The following is a 24,653-nucleotide window of genomic DNA, read 5'->3' as shown; positions in this document are numbered from 1 at the left end:
TGACGGAGGGCTCGATCCCACAAACCTGAGATCATGACCCAAGCAAAAACCATGTGTTGGACGCTTAACTGACTGTGTCACTCAGGTGCCCTCCGTTTTTATTAATTCTATTACTACACTTTGCTAATATCAACAGGATTTTAGTAAACAGAAATAACTAATCCTTGTACACAACCTCTCATCCCTGCCACCACCACCCTCCATTAAGAAAACTGCCCACAAGGGGACTTGAAGGCTAAAGGCATGTGTGGCATCAAAGATACTTGGGGAAAATCTGTAATTTGGAAAGATAAATACTTACAGGTGGAGAAAGCTCTAGTAAATCTTGTATTCTATTCAGAATATCCTCAATGAAAGGATTCATTTGTTTACTGAATAAAGGCAAAAAAGAAAAAAATCACAATTACATAAACCATCACGCTCAAAATACCAAATTCCTTTTTATTTTTTATTTTTAAAGATTTTTAAAATTTATTTGACAGAGATAGAGACAGCCAGCGAGAGAGGGAACACAAGCAGGGGGAGTGGGAGAGGAAGAAGCAGGCTCATAGCAGTGAAGCCTGATGTGGGGCTCGATCCCATAACGCTGGGATCACGCCCTGAGCCGAAGGCAGACGCTTAACCACTGTGCCACCCAGGCGCCCCCCAAATTCCTTTTTAAAAAGGATGAAACTAAAAAAAAAGTTCAATTCTAAGCTAGTCAGATGTGATCATTAAGACAAGCTAGGATTTTTTAAAAATTACAACCTTATAAGCCTTATAAGGTAGTTTTCATACCAAGAAAATGGTACTAGTAAAAAAAAACAATACAAAACAGAAAGGTCAAAAAGTTTATATTCAAGAAATACATTCTTTAGGGGCGCCTGGGTGGCACAGCGGTTAAGCGTCTGCCTTCGGCTCAGGGCGTGATCCCGGCGTTATGGGATCGAGCCCCACGTCAGGCTCTTCCACTATGAGCCTGCTTCTTCCTCTCCCACTCCCCCTGCTTGTGTTCCCTCTCTCGCTGGCTGTCTCTATCTCTGTCAAATAAATAAATAAAATCTTTAAAAAAAAAAAAAAAAAAAAAAAGAAATACATTCTTTAGAATTTCAAAGAAGTCAGAGAGTAATCTACAGCAATAAAACTGTAGGTTAAATAAATAATGTCATTAGTGATGACAGGTGTTATACATAAAAGTATGCAAACAAATCATTTTGCAGTGATGAATCTGGCTAATGAACAGTAAAAGAAGTCATTAGCATTATGATACCAAAAAAGAAAACTTGATTAAAAAAAAAAAAAGCCTTAGGACAAAAACCGAATCTACCACAGGCTTTTAGAAAATAATTTATAGGGTCTCATTTAACAATCTTAAAAACAAAAAGTAAACATAACAGCTGACATTTAGTACTTACTTCAGAGATTTGACAAATCTGGAAAACAGGTAAGCAGTTCTGCTCCGTACTTTTGCACTAGAATGCCGCAGACCCCTATGATCTAAGAAAGCCATCTAAAGAAACAGAGATACTTTTATTATTTCTACACTTACTTAAAATTTTTATTGGTATTGTCACAATATATTTTTGATCGTATCAAATTTTACTTCTTAGCTCCTGGAAGGCAGGAACCAAGTATATATAACAAGTAATCCTTGAGGACACCAACAGGCCCTTGAGGACTTGTTTTAGATGACTGATTAAGCCAGACATTGTCCATTTTAAAGAAAGAGAGGAGAGGTTGGTGTCAGTACAGTTTCTGAGAACTTTTGGCTCTGGGAAAAGTTAAAAAGACAGAATCCTATCTGCTCATTAGCTGAAATACCTGGAAAAAAAAAAGATCCCAGATATGGAGAATAAATGTATACTTACTAGCACACATGGAATGTGTTGAGGTTCAACTGTGAAAAACTTTTCGTATCTAACGACAGTTTCGAAGAACTCCAATGTCACAGATGTATGCTGATAGGAACTAACTCCTGATGTTACCAACTGGGCAGGAAAAAGTTAAGAAATCTGTCCTTATTCATTGTAACATCAAAATGCCCCAATATTAACAGATGCTAAATTAAGGAACTCCCACTAGCTTAAAGCGAAAACAGAAAATTATGTTCAAAATAAATTATCTGTAGTATACTTACAGTTCGCATCATATCCTGCAAAGCACTAGCTTTTGAAACATCACCTGAGAAGTGAGCACCATGAGATACTGGAAGAGCTTCTGCCAACATATACAGCAATCTTATTGCTACTTCAACTTCCATAAAACGTGTAGTCTGCCAATTCCTACCAAAAGAGAGTATGTATGTGAGATGTGAATATAAACATTTTATATAATACCAACAAAAGCCTCTTTAATTATTAAGAAGTCATAGCAATTATTAATTTTAACAGGCAACTAAATTTACATAATAAAATTAGAAATAACTGATGTGATCCCCTTCACTGTTTACATTCCAAAGAGCAGTATTTCCCCACAAGGATCATGATAAATGGAGACAACATTAATATGGATGGAGCTATAGTGTATTATGCTAAGGGAAAGAAGCCAGTCAGAGAACAACAAATACCCTATGTTTCACTCATATGTGGAATTTAAGAAACAAAACAGAGGAACCAAGAGGAAAAACAGACAGACAAACCAAAAAACAGACTCTTAATGACAGAGAACAGATGGTTACCATAGGGGACGTAAGTGGGGCGATGAGTGAAACAGGTGACGGGGATTAAGAGCACACTTATGATAAGCAATAAACGATGTATAAAATTGTTGAATCACTATATTGTACACCTGAAACAAATATTAACACTTTATGTTAACTACACTGAAATTAAAAAAAAGATAAATGGAGACAAATGGAGACAAGTGCATTGCTTCAGAGATACATGTAAGATCTTACTAAGTAACAACGATTAGTAAGTTATATGAATCATTTATTGTAGACCATTATCATAGAGAAAAGGAAAGCGGTAGACTCATTACAAAAACAGTAACAAACTTACTGCAGTGTAGAACTGAAAACTCTGCGCACAGAAGCCAGCAGTAACTCTGGTGAAACTTGAGCAAGCCTGTCCAACAATAACTTCAGTTGTTTTCTATATTCTACAAACATGGCTTCATCTTCACCCTAAGATATATTTTTAAATTCTTATTTTAAAACTTAAAAGAACATAAAAAATTTATGTAAATGGTTAGTTCTCATATAGTTTTCTGCATTTCTAAATTTAGTATGTATTTTTATTTTTTCATTAACATTTATTTACACAGGAAAACTTACTATGTTTAGTAGCCTTTCCTGTCCTGCCCACAAATAAGCATTTCTAAACACAGCCCTAGATCTCAAAAGCCTAGAGACAGAAACAGTATAGGCAGGGGGTTAAGGACAAGAATCTAGAGCCAGAATGGGTTCACGCTGGGCTTTATGCGAACTTCACCACTTTATTCATACTCCTCGTATCTTGTAATACCCTATGAATGAAGATATATATATAAAGATATATATTTTTATATAACAAGCCTGGCTCTTTGTAAGTGCATAATGTGTTGGTTATCATCACCGTTATCTTTTTACAGTCCAAAGTTTTTGAATCCAAAGTTCAGGTGGGGAACTGAACTCTCAGCACGTTGCAAAACAGTATAAGTGATGCCTGAGTTGATAGAAAGCAGCTGATGATCCTTGTGCTTGAGGGTAAACTGACTCACTGGCAACCCTGGACAAGACTTACGAATGGAACAAGTCCAGAGAGTAAAGTGACTCATTCCCACTCTCCCACAGACACTTATGATCTGAGGTCCACTGACCAGGCCTCGACTCATCACTCTTATTACATACAAAGTGAGATATGATCACCAATGATACTGTCAATATTTTACAAAGTTCAATGCTACAAAGTGCTTTAAGAAGGGACAAAACACCAAAAAGGTATTTTTTGAAGGTATTGTGAAGGCTTATGAAGCTTCTACTCATTTCACCTAAGGTTGAAGTCAATGATAAGCAAGAGTGATTGTTAAAATACTTCTTATTTTAAAGGACTCTAAAATAATCAGAACTTAAAACGTTAACTTGAGGTAAGTAAATAATGAATTAAAACAGATCTCTCCCTAATGTAAAATTCTTACCTCATTTTCAAAGTTATATTCTTCATCATAAGTCAGTTTTTTCATAACAGCCAACATGATTGCCTAAAATTAAGAATAAAATGTCTTTTGTCAGTTTCCTTTAATTTGATATACTTTGAAATTAAGCTATATTTCAAGAAAGACAGCAGATATCGATTTATAGGCAAAAGAAGTCAATTACCTCTACGTTAGCTTTTTGCTGATCCGAGAGCACTGGAAGCTGTTAAAAAGTAAGAATAATTTATTAGGTTTCCTAAAGTTACACTCGCTTATCAAAACAGTTTTCTTTCTTAAGACTTTATTTATTTGAGAGGGAGCACAAGCGGGGTGCAGGAGGAGGGAGAGGGAGGAGCAGACTCCCCGCTGAGCAGGGAGCCTGACTCCGGGCTCAATCCCAAGACCCCAGGATCATGACCTGAGCCCAAGGCAGACTCTTAACTATGTGAGTCACCCAGGCACCCATCAAAATATTTTTCTAATCAATTAAGATCTTTTAAACATGCACACAACTTCCATGGAGGGAGGTTTGGCAGTACCGTTCTATATTTCAAATGCACCTAACCTAAGATCTAGCAATTCCTACTAAATAACCTGACATGTAGATGAATTTCAACTTTAAGGATATTTATAATATATTCACCAAAGAAGTTTATAGGACAGTAAAATATGGTCTTCCCTTGTTTTCAAACAAGGCAAAAAAAAGCTAGAGGTCTGTTAAGAGATACACAGTGGGATTACCAGGAGTCATTTTTACTTTCTTCATATCTTTCCCATTACTTAAAATTTCTTAAGGTATGTAGGCTGACATGTGTTACATTTATAATAATAATACAGGAAGTAATATTTTAAGCTTGACTTAACTAATCAAATGTAAGTAAAACAGGAATGGTTTTGTCATCTAATGACATAATGGGAAATAACTAATTTTTAAAAGGCTACCCGCCATAATATGGAGACTATTACTATCCACTTTTTAAGTTCTTACTGGAAGCAACTCTGGAAAGGAAAATTTTTAACTTAAAAAAACTGTTTATAAGAAATGATGTATATGTAATTTAAATAATGAAAAATGTTTAACAAAATTTCTACTATATTTGAAACAAACACAGGGGCGCCTGGGTGGCTCAGTCGGTTAAGTATCTGACTCTTGATCTCGGCTCAGGTCTTGATTTCTGGGTCATGAGTTCAAGGCCTGCGTGCTGGGCTCCACACTGGGTGTGGAGCCTACTTAATGAAAAAAGGAAAGGAAAGAAAAAAATAAACACAGATTCAAAATGAAAAAATAACCTAAACCTGTAGCTAATTCGAAACTTGTTAAAGTCTAGTGAATTTTAGAACTGGCTATTCCCATTTTCTGGCTAAGAAGTTGAGTTGGGGGCAGGGGAAAGATGGACATACATTAATATTTAACAATAAATATCGTTAGCTAGTAAATTATGGGTATTTTCTTCTTTCATTTTTCCTGTATTTTACAGTTCTCTATGGCTCATCTCTATTATCTACTGGGTAAAAAAGATTAAAACAAGGACTCACCTGTTTCAAAATATGAAGATAATCGTAACAGAATCCAATAATGTTAGAAGAGATGTCATCATCCTCATGAATTAGTAGCTGCAGCATCAGCGCCACTTTTGTTTCAATAGCTTGTAGTGCCTCTTGAGCATTCTTGATATCCCCATTCTTAATTAATTTAGTCCAACTAACTATCAGTGACTGTCCCATTCCATTTACCAGCTTAGAAAATCTGGCTAGAAAGTCAACATCTTCTTCCTATTAAGCCATCAAAAGAGACCTCAATTTAAAACCACCCACATAAAAAACAACAACAACAAACAAAAAAAAACCCACCCACATGAGAAGAAAAGCTCTAAACTTCAGTATGAATCAAATGCCAATTATAAAATCCAATTCTGAACATTAGACATCTAGCCATTCTACCACCTTGATTGAAAAATTTCCAGAATTTGAATTCTATTATTAACCACTTGTACTCTTTCAAGCAACTTTTAATGGTTACAGACCTGCAGATATTGCCAATCTCATAAAAGCTTAAAAAAAAAATCTGTGGTTTCAAAACCTTCCTTCCAAACTGCTCAAGTTAGTAAATATGCTGTAATGCCATATTACAGGATGCATAACAATTTATAAGTCCTTTCTGAAACTATTTAATTTGAGCCTTAACTATGCTGCAAGATATAGAACTGCTGTTACAACCACCTGCCTAAGGTCATACCAGTGTGAGAGTCAGAACTCAAACTTCAGATTGTTTTCATTAATTATCCTTAGGATGTTCTCCTATAGAAAGAGATACTACCTTCACCATTTTAGGTCTTTTACCACAGACTAAGTAAGACAATTACTAGCAATGTAAGAAAACGCTAATATTCTTCTGTCAGCAAGGACAACACTAGAGCTGTATTACTGACCTAACAGCAAAACAAAGATTTCTTAGTAAATTTTTTTTTTTATCACTGTCACAGGTAAAAAAAAAAATCTTCAAATTCTGTTTGTAAATTACTTACCACATTCAGAGTCTTCACTCTGTTGGGGCTAAACTCCAACAGCTCAAATGAATAACAACTCAAAAGTATGGTGAAAATGTAACATTTGTAACTAAATCAAGATTTGGTCAAAATGTATATAGGATAGTTCCTTGCTACTTAAAGTATAGATCAGTAGTAGTATCAGAATCAACTCCAAGTTTGTTAGAAATGCACAACTGCAGGTACTATCCCAGATCTTCAAGTTTAAGAAATGGTATAACCTACTGTCCAGGCCAATGCTACAGATAACATTATGGCTTTCTGGATACAATGTTTCCTTATAGTCAAGGAGAGTTTACAATATTAAAAAAAAAAAAAAAAGTAAAGAAAAGAAAAGGAAAGCATATTTAAATTAGTACCTGTCCTACTTTGTTCTACAATTCTCAAAACTTCATACATAAAATTACTGACCTGGTCAATGCTGAAAAACCCAGCAGACTGTAATACTTGACACAAAGATTCTACTAGTTTCATTTTATCAACAGGATCCATTCCTTTATTTACAATTTCAAATAAACAGTCACATGCTTCTTCCCGTAGAACTTCTATTGACATATGACCTAGCAGCATATTTATAAACCTATCAATAGGAGGAAAAAAATGTTACAACGTTTTCAAACTCATTAGTTTTATATACTGTACTTTGTAGGTTTCTTTTTTTTTTTTTTTAAGATTTTATCTATTTATTTGACAGAGAGACAGCCAGCAAGAGAGGGAACACAAGCAGGGGGAGTGGGAGAGGAAGAAGCAGGCTCCCAGCAGAAGAGCCTGATGTGGGACTCAATCCCAGAATGCCGGGATCACGCCCTGAGCCGAAGGCAGACGTTTAACGACTGTGCTACCCAGGCGCCCCTACTTTGTAGGTTTCGATCTTTAAAACTATAAGCATACTTACCTATCATTGGCTATAAGGGATAAGTCTATCCACGAGACATAAGCCCCAACTACTTCAAGGCACTGACATGTCACTTCTGAATTAGTATACTGGTAATTTTGTAAAATTTGGTACCATGATTCCACCAAGTTTGGAATGCACTGCTCCCTCATGGTATCTTTTATTAGAGTATTCCTACGGGCCTCCTAAAAAACAAAACAAAACACCTTATGTGCAAAGTAGATTATCGCACTAATTTTTGACATCTGACTAGTTGCACACAGTAATTTCCTCACAATTAAACTTCTAGACTTGTTAACACATTCCCTGCCACTATTTCCTACTTATCAACTCTAAAATCATTTCCTGTGATTCTTTTAATTTCCTTTTTCCATTATTGTATTCCTCAGAGCCAGATTTAATTTCTTATTAAACAAACTATAAATAAGCATTAGTTAGAAATCTAAAGCACATGATAAAAGGTACTTCTCAATATTATGCAAACATGATATTTATTTATTTATTTATTTATTTATTTATTTAAGATTTTATTTATTTATTGGACAGAGAGAGACACAGCGAAAGAGGGAACACCACCGGGGGAGTGGAGAGGGAGAAGCAGACTTCCCGCTGGGCAGGGAGCCTGATGTGGGGCTTGATCCCAGGACCCTGGGATCATGACCTGAGCTGAAAGCAGACGTTTAATGACTGAGCCACCCAGGCGCCCTGCAAACATGATATTTAAATTACTTAAGGGAATAGAAATTTGTTTTTAATTAAAAGAAATTTCTTTGAGTATAGTTGACGCAAGACATCACATTAGTTTCAGGTATACAACACAGTGAATCAGTATCTCTATAAATTCTTCAAGAATAGCAATGATTTTTTTTTTTATTTTTGAAGAGATTCTAAGTAATCTCTATACCCAATGTGGGGCTCAAACTCACAACCCCAAGATCAAGAGTCACATGTTCCACCGACTGAGCCAGCTGCACGCTCCAAGAATGGCAATAATTTTTTTTTTTTTTTTTTTTTTTGAGAGAGAGGGAGAAAGAGAGATGGGTGAGGGGGAGAGAGAAAGGGAAAGGGGAGAGAGAGAGAGAGGGAAAGGGAATCTTTAAAAAAAAAGAGATTGTATTTATTTGAGAGAGAGAAAGAGAGAGCACGTGCAAGCCGGGGGAGGAGCAGAGGGATAAACAGACTCCCCCCCGAGCAGGGAGACCCAACACAGGAAGCCCGATCCCAGGACTCTGGGATCATTAACTGAGCTAAAGGCAGATGCTTCACTGACTGAGCCACCCAGGCACCCCGAGAGAGACTCTTAAGCAGGCTCCATGCCCAGACCAGAGCCCAACGCAGGGCTCGATCTCATGACCCCGAGACCATGACCTGAGCCAAAATTAAGAGTTTGATGCTTAACCAACTGAGCCACCCAGGCGTCCCAGGAATGGCAATAATTTAAACGCATACTAACCTTTAAAGTTATAAGTGTGTCTGACATATAATGACCTTAAGTTATCATACACATTTGAATCAAGCAATTTTTTTTCTTTTTCTTTTCTTCTTTTTCAAATCAAGCAACTTCTTTTGTGTTAAGAATAAGGAGAAAGTTATATCGGATAATGAATAAAGAAAGACTAAGGTGATGGGCTTTATGACTGAGAACACAGAAGAAACTAGCAGATTTATTAGCAATGATTCCTCCTCACTCAGGAACTACAGCAGTAGTAAATACAGACCACATTTCTCCAAAATTCATAAAACAGAACCAATTTGTGTATTTTATTGGAGAAAATGCTTTCATAGTTTAAAAAATCTAAAGTAACACTGTAATTTCAACATACACTTGGGGAAAAAGAAGCCCAGTTCAAGCTCCTTTGCAGAACAAAATTCAAAATGTTGGGTGAATTTAGAGGCGCCTGGGTGGCTCAGTTGGTAGAACTCTTGATCTCAGGGTCATGAGTTCAAGTTTCACATTGGGTGTGGAGTCTGTTTAAAAAAAAATAAAGTAAGTTGGGTGAATTTAGAATTTTTTTTTTTTAAGATTTTATTTATTTGACAGAGAGAACATAAGCAGGCAGAGCTACAGGCAGATGGAGAGGGAGAAGGAGACTCCCCGCTGAACCGAAAGCCTGATGCAGGCTCGATCCCAGGACCCTGGGATCACGACCTGAGCTGAAGACAGATGCTTAACCAACTGAGCCACCCAGGCATCCCTGAATTTAGAATTATTAAAAAAAATTTGAGGGTGCCTGGCTGGCTCAGTCAGAAGAGCTTGCGACTCTTGATCTTGGGGTTGTGAGTTTGAGCCTCACGCTGGGTATAGAGATTACTAAAAAAATGAACTTGAAAAAAACAAACCAGGAAGAACAGAAAACTTGTCTCCAAAGAAAAACTTCCTGTTCTTTTTATTATGTGCCCATCATCTCTTACAAAATCTACACTAAAAACTACCAATTAATGGGAAGTTACTTGCCTCTGATGTATGTACCACATCACGATCCACCAACTCTGAATCAATAGCCATGAGGATTCGGAGGTACAGATCTACTCCCCTTGGATTTAGGTCCACTACTGAGAGAATGTCAAAAAAAAACTTGGGCCATCTAGTGAGATATTCTGTAACAAAAAGCAAGGCGAAGACTTGGGCTGCTTTATTTCGTATAAAGGTCTTCTCTGGTTGGGGATTCAGCATCTGACAAAGAGAAATTGTCCATGAAATTAAATGTAAGTTGGAAAGTCTCAAACACACTATTTTCCTATTTATCATCAATAGGCAAAAACTCACCAAGCCTCAACATGGTCTAGATTAGCTGTGCAACAAATGTGCTAGAAAATTACCGAAGTATTTAAGTGATTACCCAGATGGAAAAAAAACAAATGTACTATGTTTGCTTCTTATTCTTACACTTTTAAAGAAAAGTTTCACGTGCAGAATTTTACTAGTTTTTGGTTCTACTAGTTAAACTGTTTTTCTTCTGTTTGCTCTTTAAGGAAAATAAAAATTCTTGCTACAGTAATATTTTGTATGTTAAGATTAAAATTAACAAAAAAGAACACAATGTGAATAAAGAACTCTAATGACTCTCTTGTAGAGGGCTCACCTTTAGGAGTGAACAAAAATGTTTTTGTCAAGTAGTTAAATAAAAAAAAAACAAAAACGCCACCTTAAAACCAAGGTTTCAACAATGTGTCACGGAAAGCATGAAAGTTTCAGATACTGATAGAATTTTAAGTTATTGCTAAGTTTTCATATACCCAAGACCTTTGATAGCAGCACTTCCTAAAAAAGGTAAGGGATCAAAGGGAGGATAAGTGATCAACATTTTTGAGCCAAAGTTCTAAACTCTTACAAAACTAAAAATTTAAATATCTGGTAATTTAAGGTACTGAATGAAATTACTATTTTACCTGAGCTTGAAGCCAAGATATGAGCGTCTCCCTAATTAGTTGTTGTTGAACAGTAGTTAGCTCTGAATATCTGTTCAAAATAGAGAAGAAAAATAATAACAGCTATATTTGGTGTCTGTGGTTTAAAAAGTAACAGCCTCGTATATTTGAAAAGGAAACTTAAAATTTCCTAAAATAAATCAATAATGCTTCTCATCATGCTTTAAAGAAAAGACAGGAGTGGGCCTGACAGGTAGTGTCATTACCTTAGTTTGCAATTGTGGTCCAGTTCATGTTAAAACAAAATGACAGCAGTGGAATTTCTCAAATGGAAATATGTCTACATTTTGAGGTCTGTGGCTTATAGAATAAATCAATAGGCAAACGAAGGGTCCTCTGAGCATTGATTCACCATTTCTGCTTCTTTAAGGCAGGCATTCTAAATATCAGTGGCCACGCTGCCACTAACATCTAACAGAGTTGGCATGTAGAAATGGGTCTAGTGTTGCTAGATCCGATTTTTTCAGAGAAGATCAAAATGAATTTTTTTCTGTGGAATGTCTGGATTTTTTTATATGTAACCAATTAATTCAGTACTTCTAAAACACTTTGGGACAAATCAAAACTACATCTATAAACTGGACGTATCTCGTACACTCTCAATTTACAGTCTGTATCATGATTTCCCAAAGAGAGAAAAACTAATTTAAAAAATGACCTCTCCCCATAAATTTCAGAGTCAAAACAGTCAGAAAAGCCTTACTTGTATTTAACTTGATATTCTAATACTTGAAAGCAGAAAAACTTTATGTGATCATCACTGAAAAAGAAAAGAGGAAAATCAGATAAGCAGAATATAATGTAGAAAAAACAAATCAACAGTACTAGTGAAACACAGCTGAAGTTTCTCAAACAAGACCTCTGACTTACACTTTCTACTTATCGATCTCATTTATTACACTGTTTAGAACTTAAATATTATTCCACGCTCAATAGTACCATTAAATCTGACAAGCAAAAAAATGAAAAAAATTAAGATTCACCTTAAGTATACTGCTTGGCAAACAGAAGGAATTCCCCTAAATTCTAGGTGTTAGGATTACTGGAACCACTCCTACACTTTACAATAGAAAGGCTGGGTGTAAAATGACAAATGATCACAGAGCCAGAGACTGAGTCAAATCAGAGATGGTAACTGAAGTGATACCTAAAATTCAATCCTACACAGTTCCATTGCAGCCAAATCCAAAACGAGCAGGCTCACTCAGACTGGTAGTTCAGCCCCAAAATTTATACAGAAAACCAAGTTACAAATACACTGCCCTTATAAAAAGGGAGCAAAAATCAGATCTAGCAATTACCTACTCTCAAGGTCTCTCCAGGGGTGATGCAGAGGGGCTGAAGGCCAGCTACAATCTCTGATAAAATCTCTTTAGTAAACAGCGATCTGTTCATCCAAGGCAGTTGGTTTGGACCAGGCTTAGTCATGGAAGAATTTTTTCATATATAAAGCTAACTGGTCAATATAATAATAGACAATATCTTAACCTAGAACACATGAATTAACTAAACAAAATAATTTCACACACAAGAAGATGAAACTTAATCTTTGAAAGTTTTAAGTCAGGTTTAATCAGCACCTCTTTTAAGAACTTATGGTTTCTGGGGTGCCTGGGTGGCAAAGCGGTTAAGCATCTGCCTTCGGCTCAGGGCGTGATCCCGGTGTTATGGGATCGAGCCCCATATCAGGCTCCTCGGCTATGAGCCTGCTTCTTCCTCTCCCACTCCCCCTGCTTGTGTTCCCTCTCTCGCTGGCTGTCTCTATCTCTGTCGAATAAATAAATAAAATCTTAAAAAAAAAAAAAAGAACTTATGGTTTCTATTCTTAACATGGATGACACTGAGGCCTTAATGAATTATACAAGACTTATATTTTCCACTCAAAAGTATACTACAGGAATCCTTTAATTAAAAGCCAGATCTTAAAAAAAAACAAGAAACCAAAAAACCCCGCCAGATCTTATATCCTCTCAGGCACATAGTATATGTTCTCAAAATTAACTTGAGGGTTGGAGCACTTGATTCCGACTGTAAAAGGTGGCAAGTATGACAGCCACAGCATGCTGAGAATGCCAGCTAGAAGCTATCACTAATAGCTAGGAGCGTCTATTCATACCAGCAAGTTGTTTGCTTATCATTAGTCAGCTGTGTTTCCCTAAGCCTTACTATGTCAGTTGTAGGTCTTTTTAAATTAAGTAACTTAATTATTATATAAACTAATAAACTGAGTGTGAGAGTGCCTATTTTTGTAAAAACTAAGTTGAATGCCTTAGAAAGACTTCATAGTCATATTGCAAAAAGGAAAAACCTTAGAACACTAATTCAAAGGAATACATGCACCCCTATGTTTACAGCAGCATTATTTATAATAGCCAAGATACAGAAGCAGCCCAAGTGTCCATAACTGATGAATGGATCAAGATGTGGTATATACAGACAATGAAATACTATTCAACCATAAAGAGTGAAATCTTGACATTTGCAATGACATGGATGGAGCTAGAATGTATAATGCTAAGTGAAATCAGTCAGAGAAAGACACCCTATGATTTCACTCAAATTTGGAATTTAAGATATAAAACAAACGAGCAAAGGACAAAAAAATGAGAGAAAGAGACAAATCAAGAAACAGACTGTTAACTATAGAGTACAAACTGATGGTTACCAAAGGGGGGTAGGGGGATGGGTTAAGTACATGATGGGGATTAAGGAATACACCTGTGATGAGCACAGGATGATGTATGGAAGCGCTGAATTACTATATTGTACACCTGGAACCAATATAACACTGCATGGTAACTAACTGGAATTAAAATAAAAATTTAAAATAAAAAAAATTTTTAAAAAGTAAAAAACCTTGTGCATATTTGATGTGGGCTAGATAACCAGAAGACTTGGAGAGGTGGGAGAAAATGACTAAAAGTCTAGAAATCTGCACTAATTGTTCCTCAACTAAATTTAGAGGATGGATTGAGTGTGATCAATGTAAGAATGATGAAGTGAATGCTAGTGCAATATACATAAAGGAAAGACCTTGGCCCATATAAAGAAACTGGCAACTGAATGTTTATATATTTTAATATTAAAAAAAAAAGTAAGTTATATACAATTCATGATTACCGCCTTTGCCAACCTTTCAGAAAACCAACTATCACTTCCCATCATAAGAAGTTTTTACCGTACTGTATTCCAGCTGGGATCTGCTATCAGGTACACAGCATAAGCAAAGTCTAGTTTTACTGAAAAGTCAATCCCGGAATGGCCAAATTACTAGTTTACTATTTTTCTCATTTCTACACTGAATGGTTTTCCAAAACACAAGCCATAAATATTTTTATGAAAACATTTTCCAAATACAGGTCTCACAGAAATTTCAATTCCTCTAAGTCATGCAAATTTTGTATAATTACCTGTATGTCCTCTGGGCTAGAGCTTCTGCACACACTTGCCAGGCATCTGGGGAAATCTTTAACTGCTCAAAATAGGCCAGGGCCTGTAAGATTGCAAAGCCGTAAATGCATTTGGAATAGATGATCTCAGTGCTCTACTGATATTAAAATATTCTAGGAGTAGTAAACCAATAACAAATCAGTCAACCTGAAGAAAAATAACTAAAACTTTGAATTCTAGCTTCTGCGTAAGTGCAACTACTGGTCATTCCTAGAAAAAAGGTTAAGTAAAGAACAAATTCCATCAGTTAGATACTCAAATCTGTTTCCTTACAGCAAGGGAGACAAAAAAATGCCCTGCAGACCTCCATGGGTAATTCTGAGTATTAAGAGAAAAAATACACAAGTGCTTTGTTAAGTGCTATGCTACTGAGGCATATGCAATTATAAAATGGGATATAAAGGGCATTTTTATTTAATAGCAAAATGCTATTAAAGAGGTAATTATAAAATTAGAGTCCATGGGGTGCCTGGCTAGCTCAGTTGGTGGAGGGTGCAACTCTTGACCTCTGGATTCAAACCCCATGCTGGGTGTAGAGGATTACTTAAAAATTCAAAAAATCTTAAAAAAAAAAACAAAAACAACAAAACCCACAACAAAATCCAGGGGTGCCTGGATGGCTCAGTCAGTTAAGCGTCCAACTCTTGATTTCAGCTTAAGTCTTGATCTCAGGGTTGTGAGTTCAAGTCCCGTGTTGGGCTCTACACTGGGCATGGAGCTCACTTTAAAAAATTAATTAAAAATAAAAGTAAATAAAACAAAATAATAAAAATATAATCTTTAAAAAAAAACACAACACAAAACAAACCCAAACCAAACAACTGCATGATATAAATTTTAGAAAAGTATGAATGATTGAAAAGCTTTAGGAAATGTTTCTCATTTCATGAATTCAGGGCTTTGTTATAAGAGCAAGTATACTCTAGGGGCACCTGGGTGGCTTAGTTGGTTAAGCGTCTGCCTTTGGCTCAGGTCATGATCCTAGGGTCCTGGGATGGAGCCCCGCATTAGGCTCCTTGCTCCATGGGGGGTGGGGGGGCTGCTTCTCCCTCTCCCTCTGCCTGCCTCTCTCCCTGCTTGTGCTATCAAATAATAAATAAAATCTTAAAAAAAAACAAAAAAACAAAGACGAAGTATACTCTAGAATGGATGCAGCATCAAGTACATGTGCTCTACCAAATTGCTGGGAAAACGGGAATGACTTCTGCCACTCTTTTCCATTAGCACGTTGCAACTGGCATCAATGACAGATGCAGATGTCACATACGACAATGGACAAATAGTAATCCTAACAACCTGTGAAAAGTATCTCAGTCAAGAAAATTACACAAAAACAGTGCTAGATAATTTTAAAGCAACTGATGTACTAATCAAACTTCGAAATGATATAGAAAGAACATTAAGCATTAGAGGAACCTAATTTTTTTTTAAGGGGGGGGTGGGAAGGGGCAGAGGGCAGAGGAAGGAATCCCAAGCAGGCTCGACTCCCAGCAGAGCCCGATGTGGGGCTCCCACCTCACAATCCTGGGATCATGACTGGAGCCGAAATTGAGAGTTGGACACAACTGACTGAGCCACCCAGGTGCCCCGAGAGGAACCTAATTTTAATTAGTAAATATTTTTAAAAACTGGTTTGTGCCCTGCTAGTGATGAAATCAATTTTATAGGTCTTGATCAGCAATCAAAAAATGACAAAGAGTATCACAGTGCATTGTACATAATAAAAATAGCTATTATTTTGTGTAAATTGTTCTCTGTGTGTGTACATATATACCATATATATAAAAAAATATATATAGTTATATATGTCTGTCTATACACACACAGTCAAGATGTAAAATTTTTTCCTTTAGGCTAGAGATTTTAAAAGAAAAGCAAAAAAGCTCTATTATAATTTTATGAATGAGGGAATGGGTTTTCATATGTGGTCTTCCTGGCTGCTCCCACTGATAAAGAACCAAGTAAATGAAGGTAAGTAGATGAAGATGACCAAATACTATCTTAAGTATAAATAATGGCTATCTTTGGAAATTAAGAACAGAAGAACCCAGACACGGCAAAGAATCTAATCCAGTTGTCATTTAACAATATTCCATGAAACCTAGGCTTTCCTTTAGGAACATTTATTGTCCCATTTAAGGACAAGGTGGAAGTCAATCATGTATGTTGCATTACCACCTAATATTTTGCTTACCAAAAAAAGAAGGGGGGGGGATTCAGCTGCTAGAATTATCACTGACATACCATTTTCTTTAAATAATAGCAAGTTTTAAGCCAAAGACAGCAATTCCATAAAAAAAGTGAAAATCACAAGTTTTCAGTTTGTAATTAAAGTCTTCGCATTCTGAATGCATGCATTACTAGTATTTTTATTTTTTTTAAAAGATTTATTTGAGAAAGAGACAGCGGGAGTGAGCATAGGGAAGGAGTAGAGGGAGAGGAGAGAGATAACCTGAGGCAGACTCTCAGCCGAGCAAGGAGCCCCAGTGCGGGACTCGATCCCTCCACCCTGAGATCATGACCTGAGCCGAAACCAAAAGTCGGATGCTCAACCAACTGAGCTACCCAGAAGCCCCATTTCCTAGCATTTTTAAGTGAAATTTTGTGGCAATTATGAACAAGTCAAATCTTTCATCACCTTTTCTTCTATTTCGTATCTTCTCTTCTATTTCGTGCCTTTTCTCTAATGCTCTACTGCCTCTAAGTGGCAAGAGAGTCACTTCAGCTACTGTCCCTATAAAAAAATAGAACTATCGCTAGACAACTGAGAATTGGGGTTGGCACAGTTATCTTATGATCAAAATGAATTAGTGTTCCAATACTCTTGATTTCCAACATCAGAACTATCAGAATTCACTTTCCTTAAGATTCCTTCTTTTTTTACCCTAATTAATTCTGTCACTCAGGTTGGCTTAACGGGATATCAAATTAAGCCTGAATCTGGATGCTTAACATAAACCTGTAACTGACAGAACTAATTTTTATTGACAAAAAGCATAATTTTATATTAAAACACTAACAATGCTTTGGATTTACTTTTCTGAAAAAGACAATCATTGCTCATTTAAATAATCTGTTGGATAGTGGTATTTAATAAAAAACAAATGATTTCCAAAAAGGATCATAAAAAAATAACAGAAAAGTCTATTTAATAAGTAAACAAACAGTAAAAGGTTTTTGGTTATAGTCATGTAATACCAAGGTAAAGATCTATGATACTTCAACTATGTGACTAAAGCTTTGAAGATAGGTAAATTCCTACATAAAGAAATTTGTCTACACACAGAAAACATGGATTTCAAATGTCTTTTGATGTCTTAACTAGTTTGTTAGGTATCTTGTAATTAGCCAGATTATTTAAATCTCAATTCCTGTTACTTTCCTTTATGTGGATGGCTGGTTACTTATTTAACAGCAGAGGCATGGAACCATGTTAGAAACTACCTGAGATTTTTTTATTTAAAAAAAAATTCTCCCTGGGCACCTGGGAGGCTCAGTCCATTAAGCATCTACCTTTGGCTCAGGTCATGATCCCAGGGTCCTGGGATAGAGTCCCTGCAAGGGCTCCCTGCTCAGCGGGGAGTCTGCTTTTCCCTCCGCCCCTCCCCCATGCTCGTGGACACTCATTCCCACTCTCTCGAAAAAATAAATAAAATCTTTTCAAAAATTATCCTTAAAAGCACAATAAAAACTGCAATGATATTTAGTGAGACTGTTACACTCATTTAGCTCATTTATAAAAAGTATCCTTTGCTATGAGAAGTAGAAAGACAAAATACTTCTCCTTCCACTCACCCTATGCTTCAAAACACCCACGTCTTTAAAAAATAATTATAGGCTTATTCTTTAAATTCTTCTTTTATCATTCAGCTATAGCTATGATTACAGGTATAGCCTACATTATGTTTAATCGTTTATATTTGCTCAAATATCCCAGCACCTCATAATGGATTCCTTGTCATCTAATCATTTTATGTAACCGAAGACATGGCATATCATAACTGCTTATTTACATGTCTGCCTGGACTAAATAACAAGGACACTAAATATCACTAACATGAAGGTTAAACAACTTGTCCAGACCAAGCCAGGAAATATAAAGATAAAATACGTATGTCTGCCACTATGGAAAGTTCCTCAAGCAATCCTTTGCACTGCAACTTTTAAATAATTAGAAATAAATAATTGATGTGACATAAAGAGCCGCCTTGAATCACGTGAGATTTTAATACCTTTGTTGAGCCAACTAAAAAGAACATCAATCACAATGCTCAGGGCTTCTGTATTCAGAATATACTCAAGTACCTCAAATTTGTCTGTCTCTGTTCATTTCTACTCAAATGAAATCTTCATCATCAAATGTATTTTGTTTTTAAATTCAAGTCCTCTAATGCAAATCTGTGGTAACAACCTTTAAAAAATGATTAAGCTGACTTAACTTACCCTTTGTCTGAAGTCTGAATCAGCATTTGGATTTAGTCCTAAAAGAGCCTGTTCATCCATCCCTGCTGCTATTCTTGGAGTTTTCTGATTACAATAGGTGTGCCCTCTGATCCCACAGAAGAATCCACAAACATCTGCACACACACAAAAAAAGGTGAAAGAAAACAATACTTGATAAACAAAATTGATGCTTATCCAGAATATTGGAACAAGGGAATGACATTATGCAAAGCAGCATAAATGTTGAAAGACTTCTTTTGAAACTATCCAAAATTACAACTGGAGGAACCGAAGTCTTAGAAGAATGGGCCTACTAAATACTCCACAAATGTGTAATTTCTAAAAATCTAACAAATATAATTAATGTTCTCAAATTTTCTTATTCTTTAAGATCATCAAGTATAGAAAGTAATTCTTTTTCTACTTTAAATAGAAGCATCTGATTTATGCAGTGTAATCATCCCCCGTACTTAAAAGTGCAACTCTGCAACTATATTAAAATAGGACAAATCTGGATTATCTTATAATAATTTGCCTACTTCTATTCACCACTATTACAAACCTTTAGGGGAAAAAAATAGCTTAGAATGGCTGACTAAACAGTAATCTTGGAGTTCAATATCCTTATTGGGAGTGTCTATCAAGTACTTCAAGATTAAGTCAAATGAAAGAGGAAGGAGTAGAAGATGAAACACCAGTCATTTAACTTTTAAACAATAGGCTCTCTGGACAATTTTAGAAACGTATTTCAAAAAACACTATTAATAGTAGCTATAAAAATTGATAAATCAGAACTTAATACTGACTACTCTTATTTAAGAACCTTTTTTTTTGTCTTTGAAAAGCAATGCACTTTTTCACAGTATGCGGCCTAAAGTTCTCAAATAAGAACATGATTAAGTCCCAAAATGCAAATTGATTTTTGACAGAATGTATAACTAAGGGAACAAGGAACAAATTCTAAATGATGTGAAATCACATTTATTCTCTTACCTATGAGGTAGGGAGACCATGCCTATACTACCATCAAAAGGCTGTAGGGCTTTTTTTTTTTTTTGGTGTTTTAATTATCATAAACCAAAGAGAAGATCAGAGCCTAAAGTAGCCAAGAGACTAAAGGCAGGGGGTGGGGGCGAACAGCTTTTTTGAAATGGTGAGGCCAGTATCTGATCCAGGTTAGAGGACTCCAACTATAATATGCTTTCCTGTCTTTCCCTGGGTCTGCCTGAAACAAGTCAGTCAGGTTATGTGCTTCGAGCCCTTTAAGGGAAAAGATCAGCCCTTTCTCTAACGATTACTATCATTCTCATTCGTTTAGACTACTACAGCAAGGCAAGTTCCACTGCCCTCAGGGTTATGGTGCAGTCTTTTGAATGACTCCTCGCTATTCTACACCCCAACCCTGCAAGGCCAGTGGTATTCTGCCTTTCTTTCATCTTTGCACTCACTGCTCTTTTCTTGTTACTTGGTTAACCTCTGCCTGCCCTTCAAAATTCAGCTTAGAGGTCACCTCTTTCAAGAGCCCTTCTTTGACCCCTATTGTCCAATTCTCCCAAACTGGATTAAATGCCCCCATCTTAATGCTGATATATTGTCACTGCCTGCTTACCAGTTCTCTCTCTATAATCTTAAAGGGAAAGGACCGTCTTAAATATTCCTCACTACGTCTCTATGACATAGTACAACATAGGCTTTGGGTTTGGAAATACCTGGAACTGTACTCCAATCTAGTCATTTTCAAACTGGGGCCACATGGACAATTAGGAAATGTGAAAGAGAGGCCTCTCTATGAAGTGGGGAAGAGACCATCTACCTCATAAAGTTGTAAAGACTAGAATGAGATAAGGTATGTAAAGGATGCCTGGCACATAGTGGGCCCTCAACAGATTATTTATAATTCAGAGCTAGTCACATGGGGAATGGGAACTACTTGGAGCAGTCTAGATTTATCATCTTATACTAATAAATGAGCATTTGAACAGATGGGAAAACACAAAAAAAAGGCAGTGTTTCTTCCCCTATCCCTGCCAAAAATGAGAAGAAAATTTGATGATTCCCTGGAAAAATGCAAACACAAAAAAGAAAATTGGAGTTCCCGTGAATCCCAGATTAAAAAGTCCTTGGGGGGGGGGTGCCTGACTGGCTGAGACAGTAATCGGCTGCCTTCGGCTCAGGTCATGATCCTGGGATCCTGGGATCTATGTACCCGTACTCCCTTCTCAGCAGGGAGCCTGCTTCTCCCTCTCCTGCTTCCCCTGCTTGTGCTCTGTCAAATAAATAAATCTTAAAAAAAAAAAGTCCTATAAAAGATTCCTTGAATTTAGGGAAAATTGCTTAAGCTTGGTCAAGTCACTTTAATTCTATCAAGCGAAAACAGCACTGGTCTTAAAAAACCTGGCCAATGAATAACCTAAGGAAACAAACTTGTTACAGTTGTCAGTACAGAACGAATCCCCCATAGAGAAGGAACTTGTATAATAATCAATATGCAGTGGAACATAACCATAAAACGGTGAATTACCTACACGTGCGCAAACAACTGAAAGTTACAACCTGTGCAGAAAAGGTAAACAGTTCCCTCAGTTAAAGGTTGTGCATCAACACATAATGTTCTAACGTGGCATAGACGTGCAGGCTTCACATTTTGTTACAATGTGATAAACATTTCAATTATGCATCTAGTAAATGTTTTGGGAGAAGGCAAGCAACACACTTAAAATATTAAGCCCTAACTTTTCTTTGATAGCCATTAAATAAAAAATCAAACAATCTAGGGAAATTCCTCGACACCTACTAAAACCTGTTCAAAGACCAGGACTGAATCTTTCCAGTCTTTCAACACCACGCTGACAAGTCGCTTTAATAAAACGTAACTTCCCCCAGTAACAACTAATTAGCACTTTCAAAAAGTACTCGTTTCTTCTGGTTACGGGGAAACATCACGCTTGTCTACTCCTGCATTACTGCGAGGAAAGGAAGAGAAGAAATGGCGTGTCTGTGCTGGCAAATTACTACACAGAAATAACACTTTTCTCCTGTTTGTCCTGGGGCGGGGGGGGGGCAAAGCAAGTTTGAGGTCTCTGCAGTTTAAACTGGTGGGACATGCTGCTATTACAAATGAGGCTGGCCACTTTCACTACATTAGGGGCCACAGACGATGCCGACCCTCCCCGGCCGCCCCTGCCCCTTCTTCACCCCCCTCTCCGTCCCTCCCCTAAAGGAAACCTCGTGGCAATTCGGGTGATGAAACACCCGGCAACGGGCGGCCACGCACTCGGGACGTGCTCCGCGGCGACGGCCGCAGCTCGTACCCACCCCCACCCAGTCCGCCCAGCCTCTGGGCGCGCCGCCAAGGAGGGCCCCCGGCCCGCGCCCCTCCTCGGCGGGGGGCTCCCCGGGCCAGTTCGCCCGGCCAACTTCCCCGCAGGCTCGCGCGGACCCAGCTGGATCCGAGTCCCGCCGGGTCCGAGTCCCGCCGCCCCCGAGCTCCGAGTCACCTTCCCTATCACTCCATCCCGCCTCCCCGCCTGCACTCCCGAGGGCTGGTCAGCGGAGCGGAGCGGCGCCGCACGCAGGGAGCGGGGAGAGCGGCCCTCGTCCTTGTCGCCTTCGTCCTCCGCCACGGCCGCAGCGCTAACGCCGGAGACCGAACTGGCTGGGGCCGCGCGCCGCTCCGCGTCCCCTGGCGCCTTCTCTTGCGTGGCGCCCGGCCGGCAAGCTAGCAAGCAGGCGGGCGGGGTCGGCGCCCCAGGAAGGGAAAGAGCGCAAGGGGCCGGCTAACGCCGCCGCCGCCGCCTCCGTCGCCGCTGAGTCAGCGCGAAGCGCGCTCCCCGTGTCGGCGCCGCGCGGGCCAGCACCAGCAGCCTCATGGAGAGTGCGGACGGCAGCCCGCGGGCCCCGGCCGGGAGCCTACAACTCCCGGCATGCAACGGGCAGGCGGCGCTTCCGGGCGCTCGCCGGGGCCTGCGGTGCATGCCGGGATGGGGCGACCGGCGCGAGTCCCTCCCACGCCGCCGAATCTCGCGTGGGTCTTAGCTGCGTGTCGGGTGGGCTTGGAATGTTCCATAAAGGCTTCATTAGGTGGTAGCTTAGAGTACCGAGCTTCTGAGATCCAGATGGTATGGTCCAAACCACGTATGATTGAGTTGTTTAATTGCTCTTCTATGGTCCCACGTGTCTAGGGTCCAGGAGCGTGAGGATCCTCTCAGGAGCGCTGAAAATTCTTACACTTCACTTTAAACGTGCTAATATATTACCATTCATGAAAAGGAGAGCATTCTTAGGGAGTTCTACTCGTAGGTTACTTCTCTGGGACTGTTACTTCGTTTATTCAGAGGCCGTATTGGCTCAAGCTATCTACATTAGAATGCCGGCCCCAACCCTTTTCCCCTCCCACATTTGACCTGTTTGAGGCACTTTACATAATCAATCTGTATTTCAGTTTACTCGTTTGTAAAATGGGGACGACAATAGTACTTCTTCAAAGGGTTCTTGTGAGGACTGGGATAATATATGTTTGCACACAATAAGTGCTCGGTATTTACGTTTCATTGTTGATTATACACTACTGAATACAGACTAGGTTGCAGTCACTCGACTATAGCGAGAAACAAGCAAAAGTTGAGAGGGGAAATTCGGAAAAGAAATAGAATAAAATTAATGTAACAATTTAACAGCTACATTTGTTTAGTGACCCACCACGTGCAAGACACTACACCATGTATTTCACGTATACAATATTTTCCATCACTTTCTCATCACCTTTGTAATTTTAAAATGTCCCGCATGGATTCCTGTCCTATATCAGCGTATCTCAGGAGTCTAGCACATAGGACAGTGCCAGCTGTAGTTAAAACTCAATAAGATAGGGGGCGCCTGGGTGGCGCAGTCGTTAAGCGTCTGCCTTCAGCTCGGCGTGATCCCGGCATTCTGGGATCTAGCCCCACATCAGGCTCCTCTTCTGGGAGCCTGCTTCTTCCTCTCCCACTCCCCCTGCTTGTGTTCCCTCTCTCGCTGGCTGTCTCTCTCTCTGTCAAATAAATAAATAAAATCTTAAAAAAAAAAAAACACCTCAATAAGATAATTGCATGACTGATTCTTACATTACCTGTGTCCGTTAACCATGGACTATGGAGACTCAATATTAATCCTAGTCTGAGTGGCTCCAAAATCTTTAGTATGTTCAGTCTACGTATATTCCCTTTACCTAATATCTACAGCTTATCTGTAGTTTACGTAGTGACATTGGCCCTTTATGGTAGTTCAAATACCTAGGATTATAAATATCTTTCAATTTTGAAAACTTACATTATTTTTTAAAAAGACTCCTTTACATCCTAGTCTTTTTTTAAAAATATTTTTTATTTATTTATTTGACAGAGACAGAGAGAGAAAGGGAACACAAGCAAGGGGAGTGGGAGAGGGAGAAGCAGGTCCCCCATCAAGCAGGGAACCCGATGCGGGGCTCGATTCCAGGACCCCCGGGATCATGACCTAAGCCGAAGGCGGATGCTTAACGGCTGAGCCACCCAGGCGTCCCAAAACCTAGGTTATTTTGAAACAAAGCAGCTCTTGGTGGTATCCAACTGAATAGGACTGGAAAGGGTTATTAAATTTGACTACTTTATAGTCTGGCCTTCTCATCTTAGACTAACGTAAAATGCCAGCTATCAAAATGTTGATAGGGGCGCCTGAGTGACTAAGTCGTTATGTGTCTGCCTTTGGCTCAGGCTATGATCCCAGGGTCCTAGAATCCGACGGAGATGGGGCTCCCTGCTCAGTGGGGAGCCTGCCTCTTC

At 38.4% G+C, this 24,653-nt stretch overlaps 1 protein-coding gene across 3 annotated transcripts in view; it reads right to left on the bottom strand.

Moving 5' to 3' along the window:
- XPOT (exportin for tRNA) overlaps positions 1 to 22,705 on the bottom strand; it is a 41,895-nt gene extending 19,190 nt beyond the window's left edge. Inside the window, exons 1-16 of one of the 3 annotated variants that reach the window (XM_034644466.1) lie at positions 22,353 to 22,705; positions 18,856 to 18,989; positions 14,373 to 14,455; positions 11,666 to 11,722; positions 10,924 to 10,993; positions 9,989 to 10,207; positions 7,534 to 7,718; positions 7,050 to 7,218; positions 5,629 to 5,865; positions 4,277 to 4,315; positions 4,096 to 4,158; positions 2,979 to 3,103; positions 2,117 to 2,261; positions 1,848 to 1,967; positions 1,395 to 1,489; positions 302 to 371 (exon numbers count right to left, since the gene is read on the bottom strand). In XM_034644466.1, coding sequence (XP_034500357.1) covers positions 302 to 371; positions 1,395 to 1,489; positions 1,848 to 1,967; positions 2,117 to 2,261; positions 2,979 to 3,103; positions 4,096 to 4,158; positions 4,277 to 4,315; positions 5,629 to 5,865; positions 7,050 to 7,218; positions 7,534 to 7,718; positions 9,989 to 10,207; positions 10,924 to 10,993; positions 11,666 to 11,722; positions 14,373 to 14,455; positions 18,856 to 18,915 — 1,737 coding nt within the window. In that variant the 5' untranslated portion in view covers positions 18,916 to 18,989; positions 22,353 to 22,705. The remainder of the gene's footprint in view (positions 1 to 301; positions 372 to 1,394; positions 1,490 to 1,847; positions 1,968 to 2,116; positions 2,262 to 2,978; positions 3,104 to 4,095; positions 4,159 to 4,276; positions 4,316 to 5,628; positions 5,866 to 7,049; positions 7,219 to 7,533; positions 7,719 to 9,988; positions 10,208 to 10,923; positions 10,994 to 11,665; positions 11,723 to 14,372; positions 14,456 to 18,855; positions 18,990 to 22,352) is intronic. The other 2 variants (XM_034644464.1, XM_034644465.1) reach the window with 2 other exon arrangements.
- Positions 22,706 to 24,653: the final 1,948 nt, after the last annotated feature.

This window comes from Ailuropoda melanoleuca, chromosome 15 (assembly GCF_002007445.2).
Source record: "Ailuropoda melanoleuca isolate Jingjing chromosome 15, ASM200744v2, whole genome shotgun sequence".
NCBI classification, from domain to species: Eukaryota; Metazoa; Chordata; class Mammalia; order Carnivora; family Ursidae; genus Ailuropoda; species Ailuropoda melanoleuca.
This window is presented reverse-complemented; position numbering and strand designations above follow the sequence as displayed.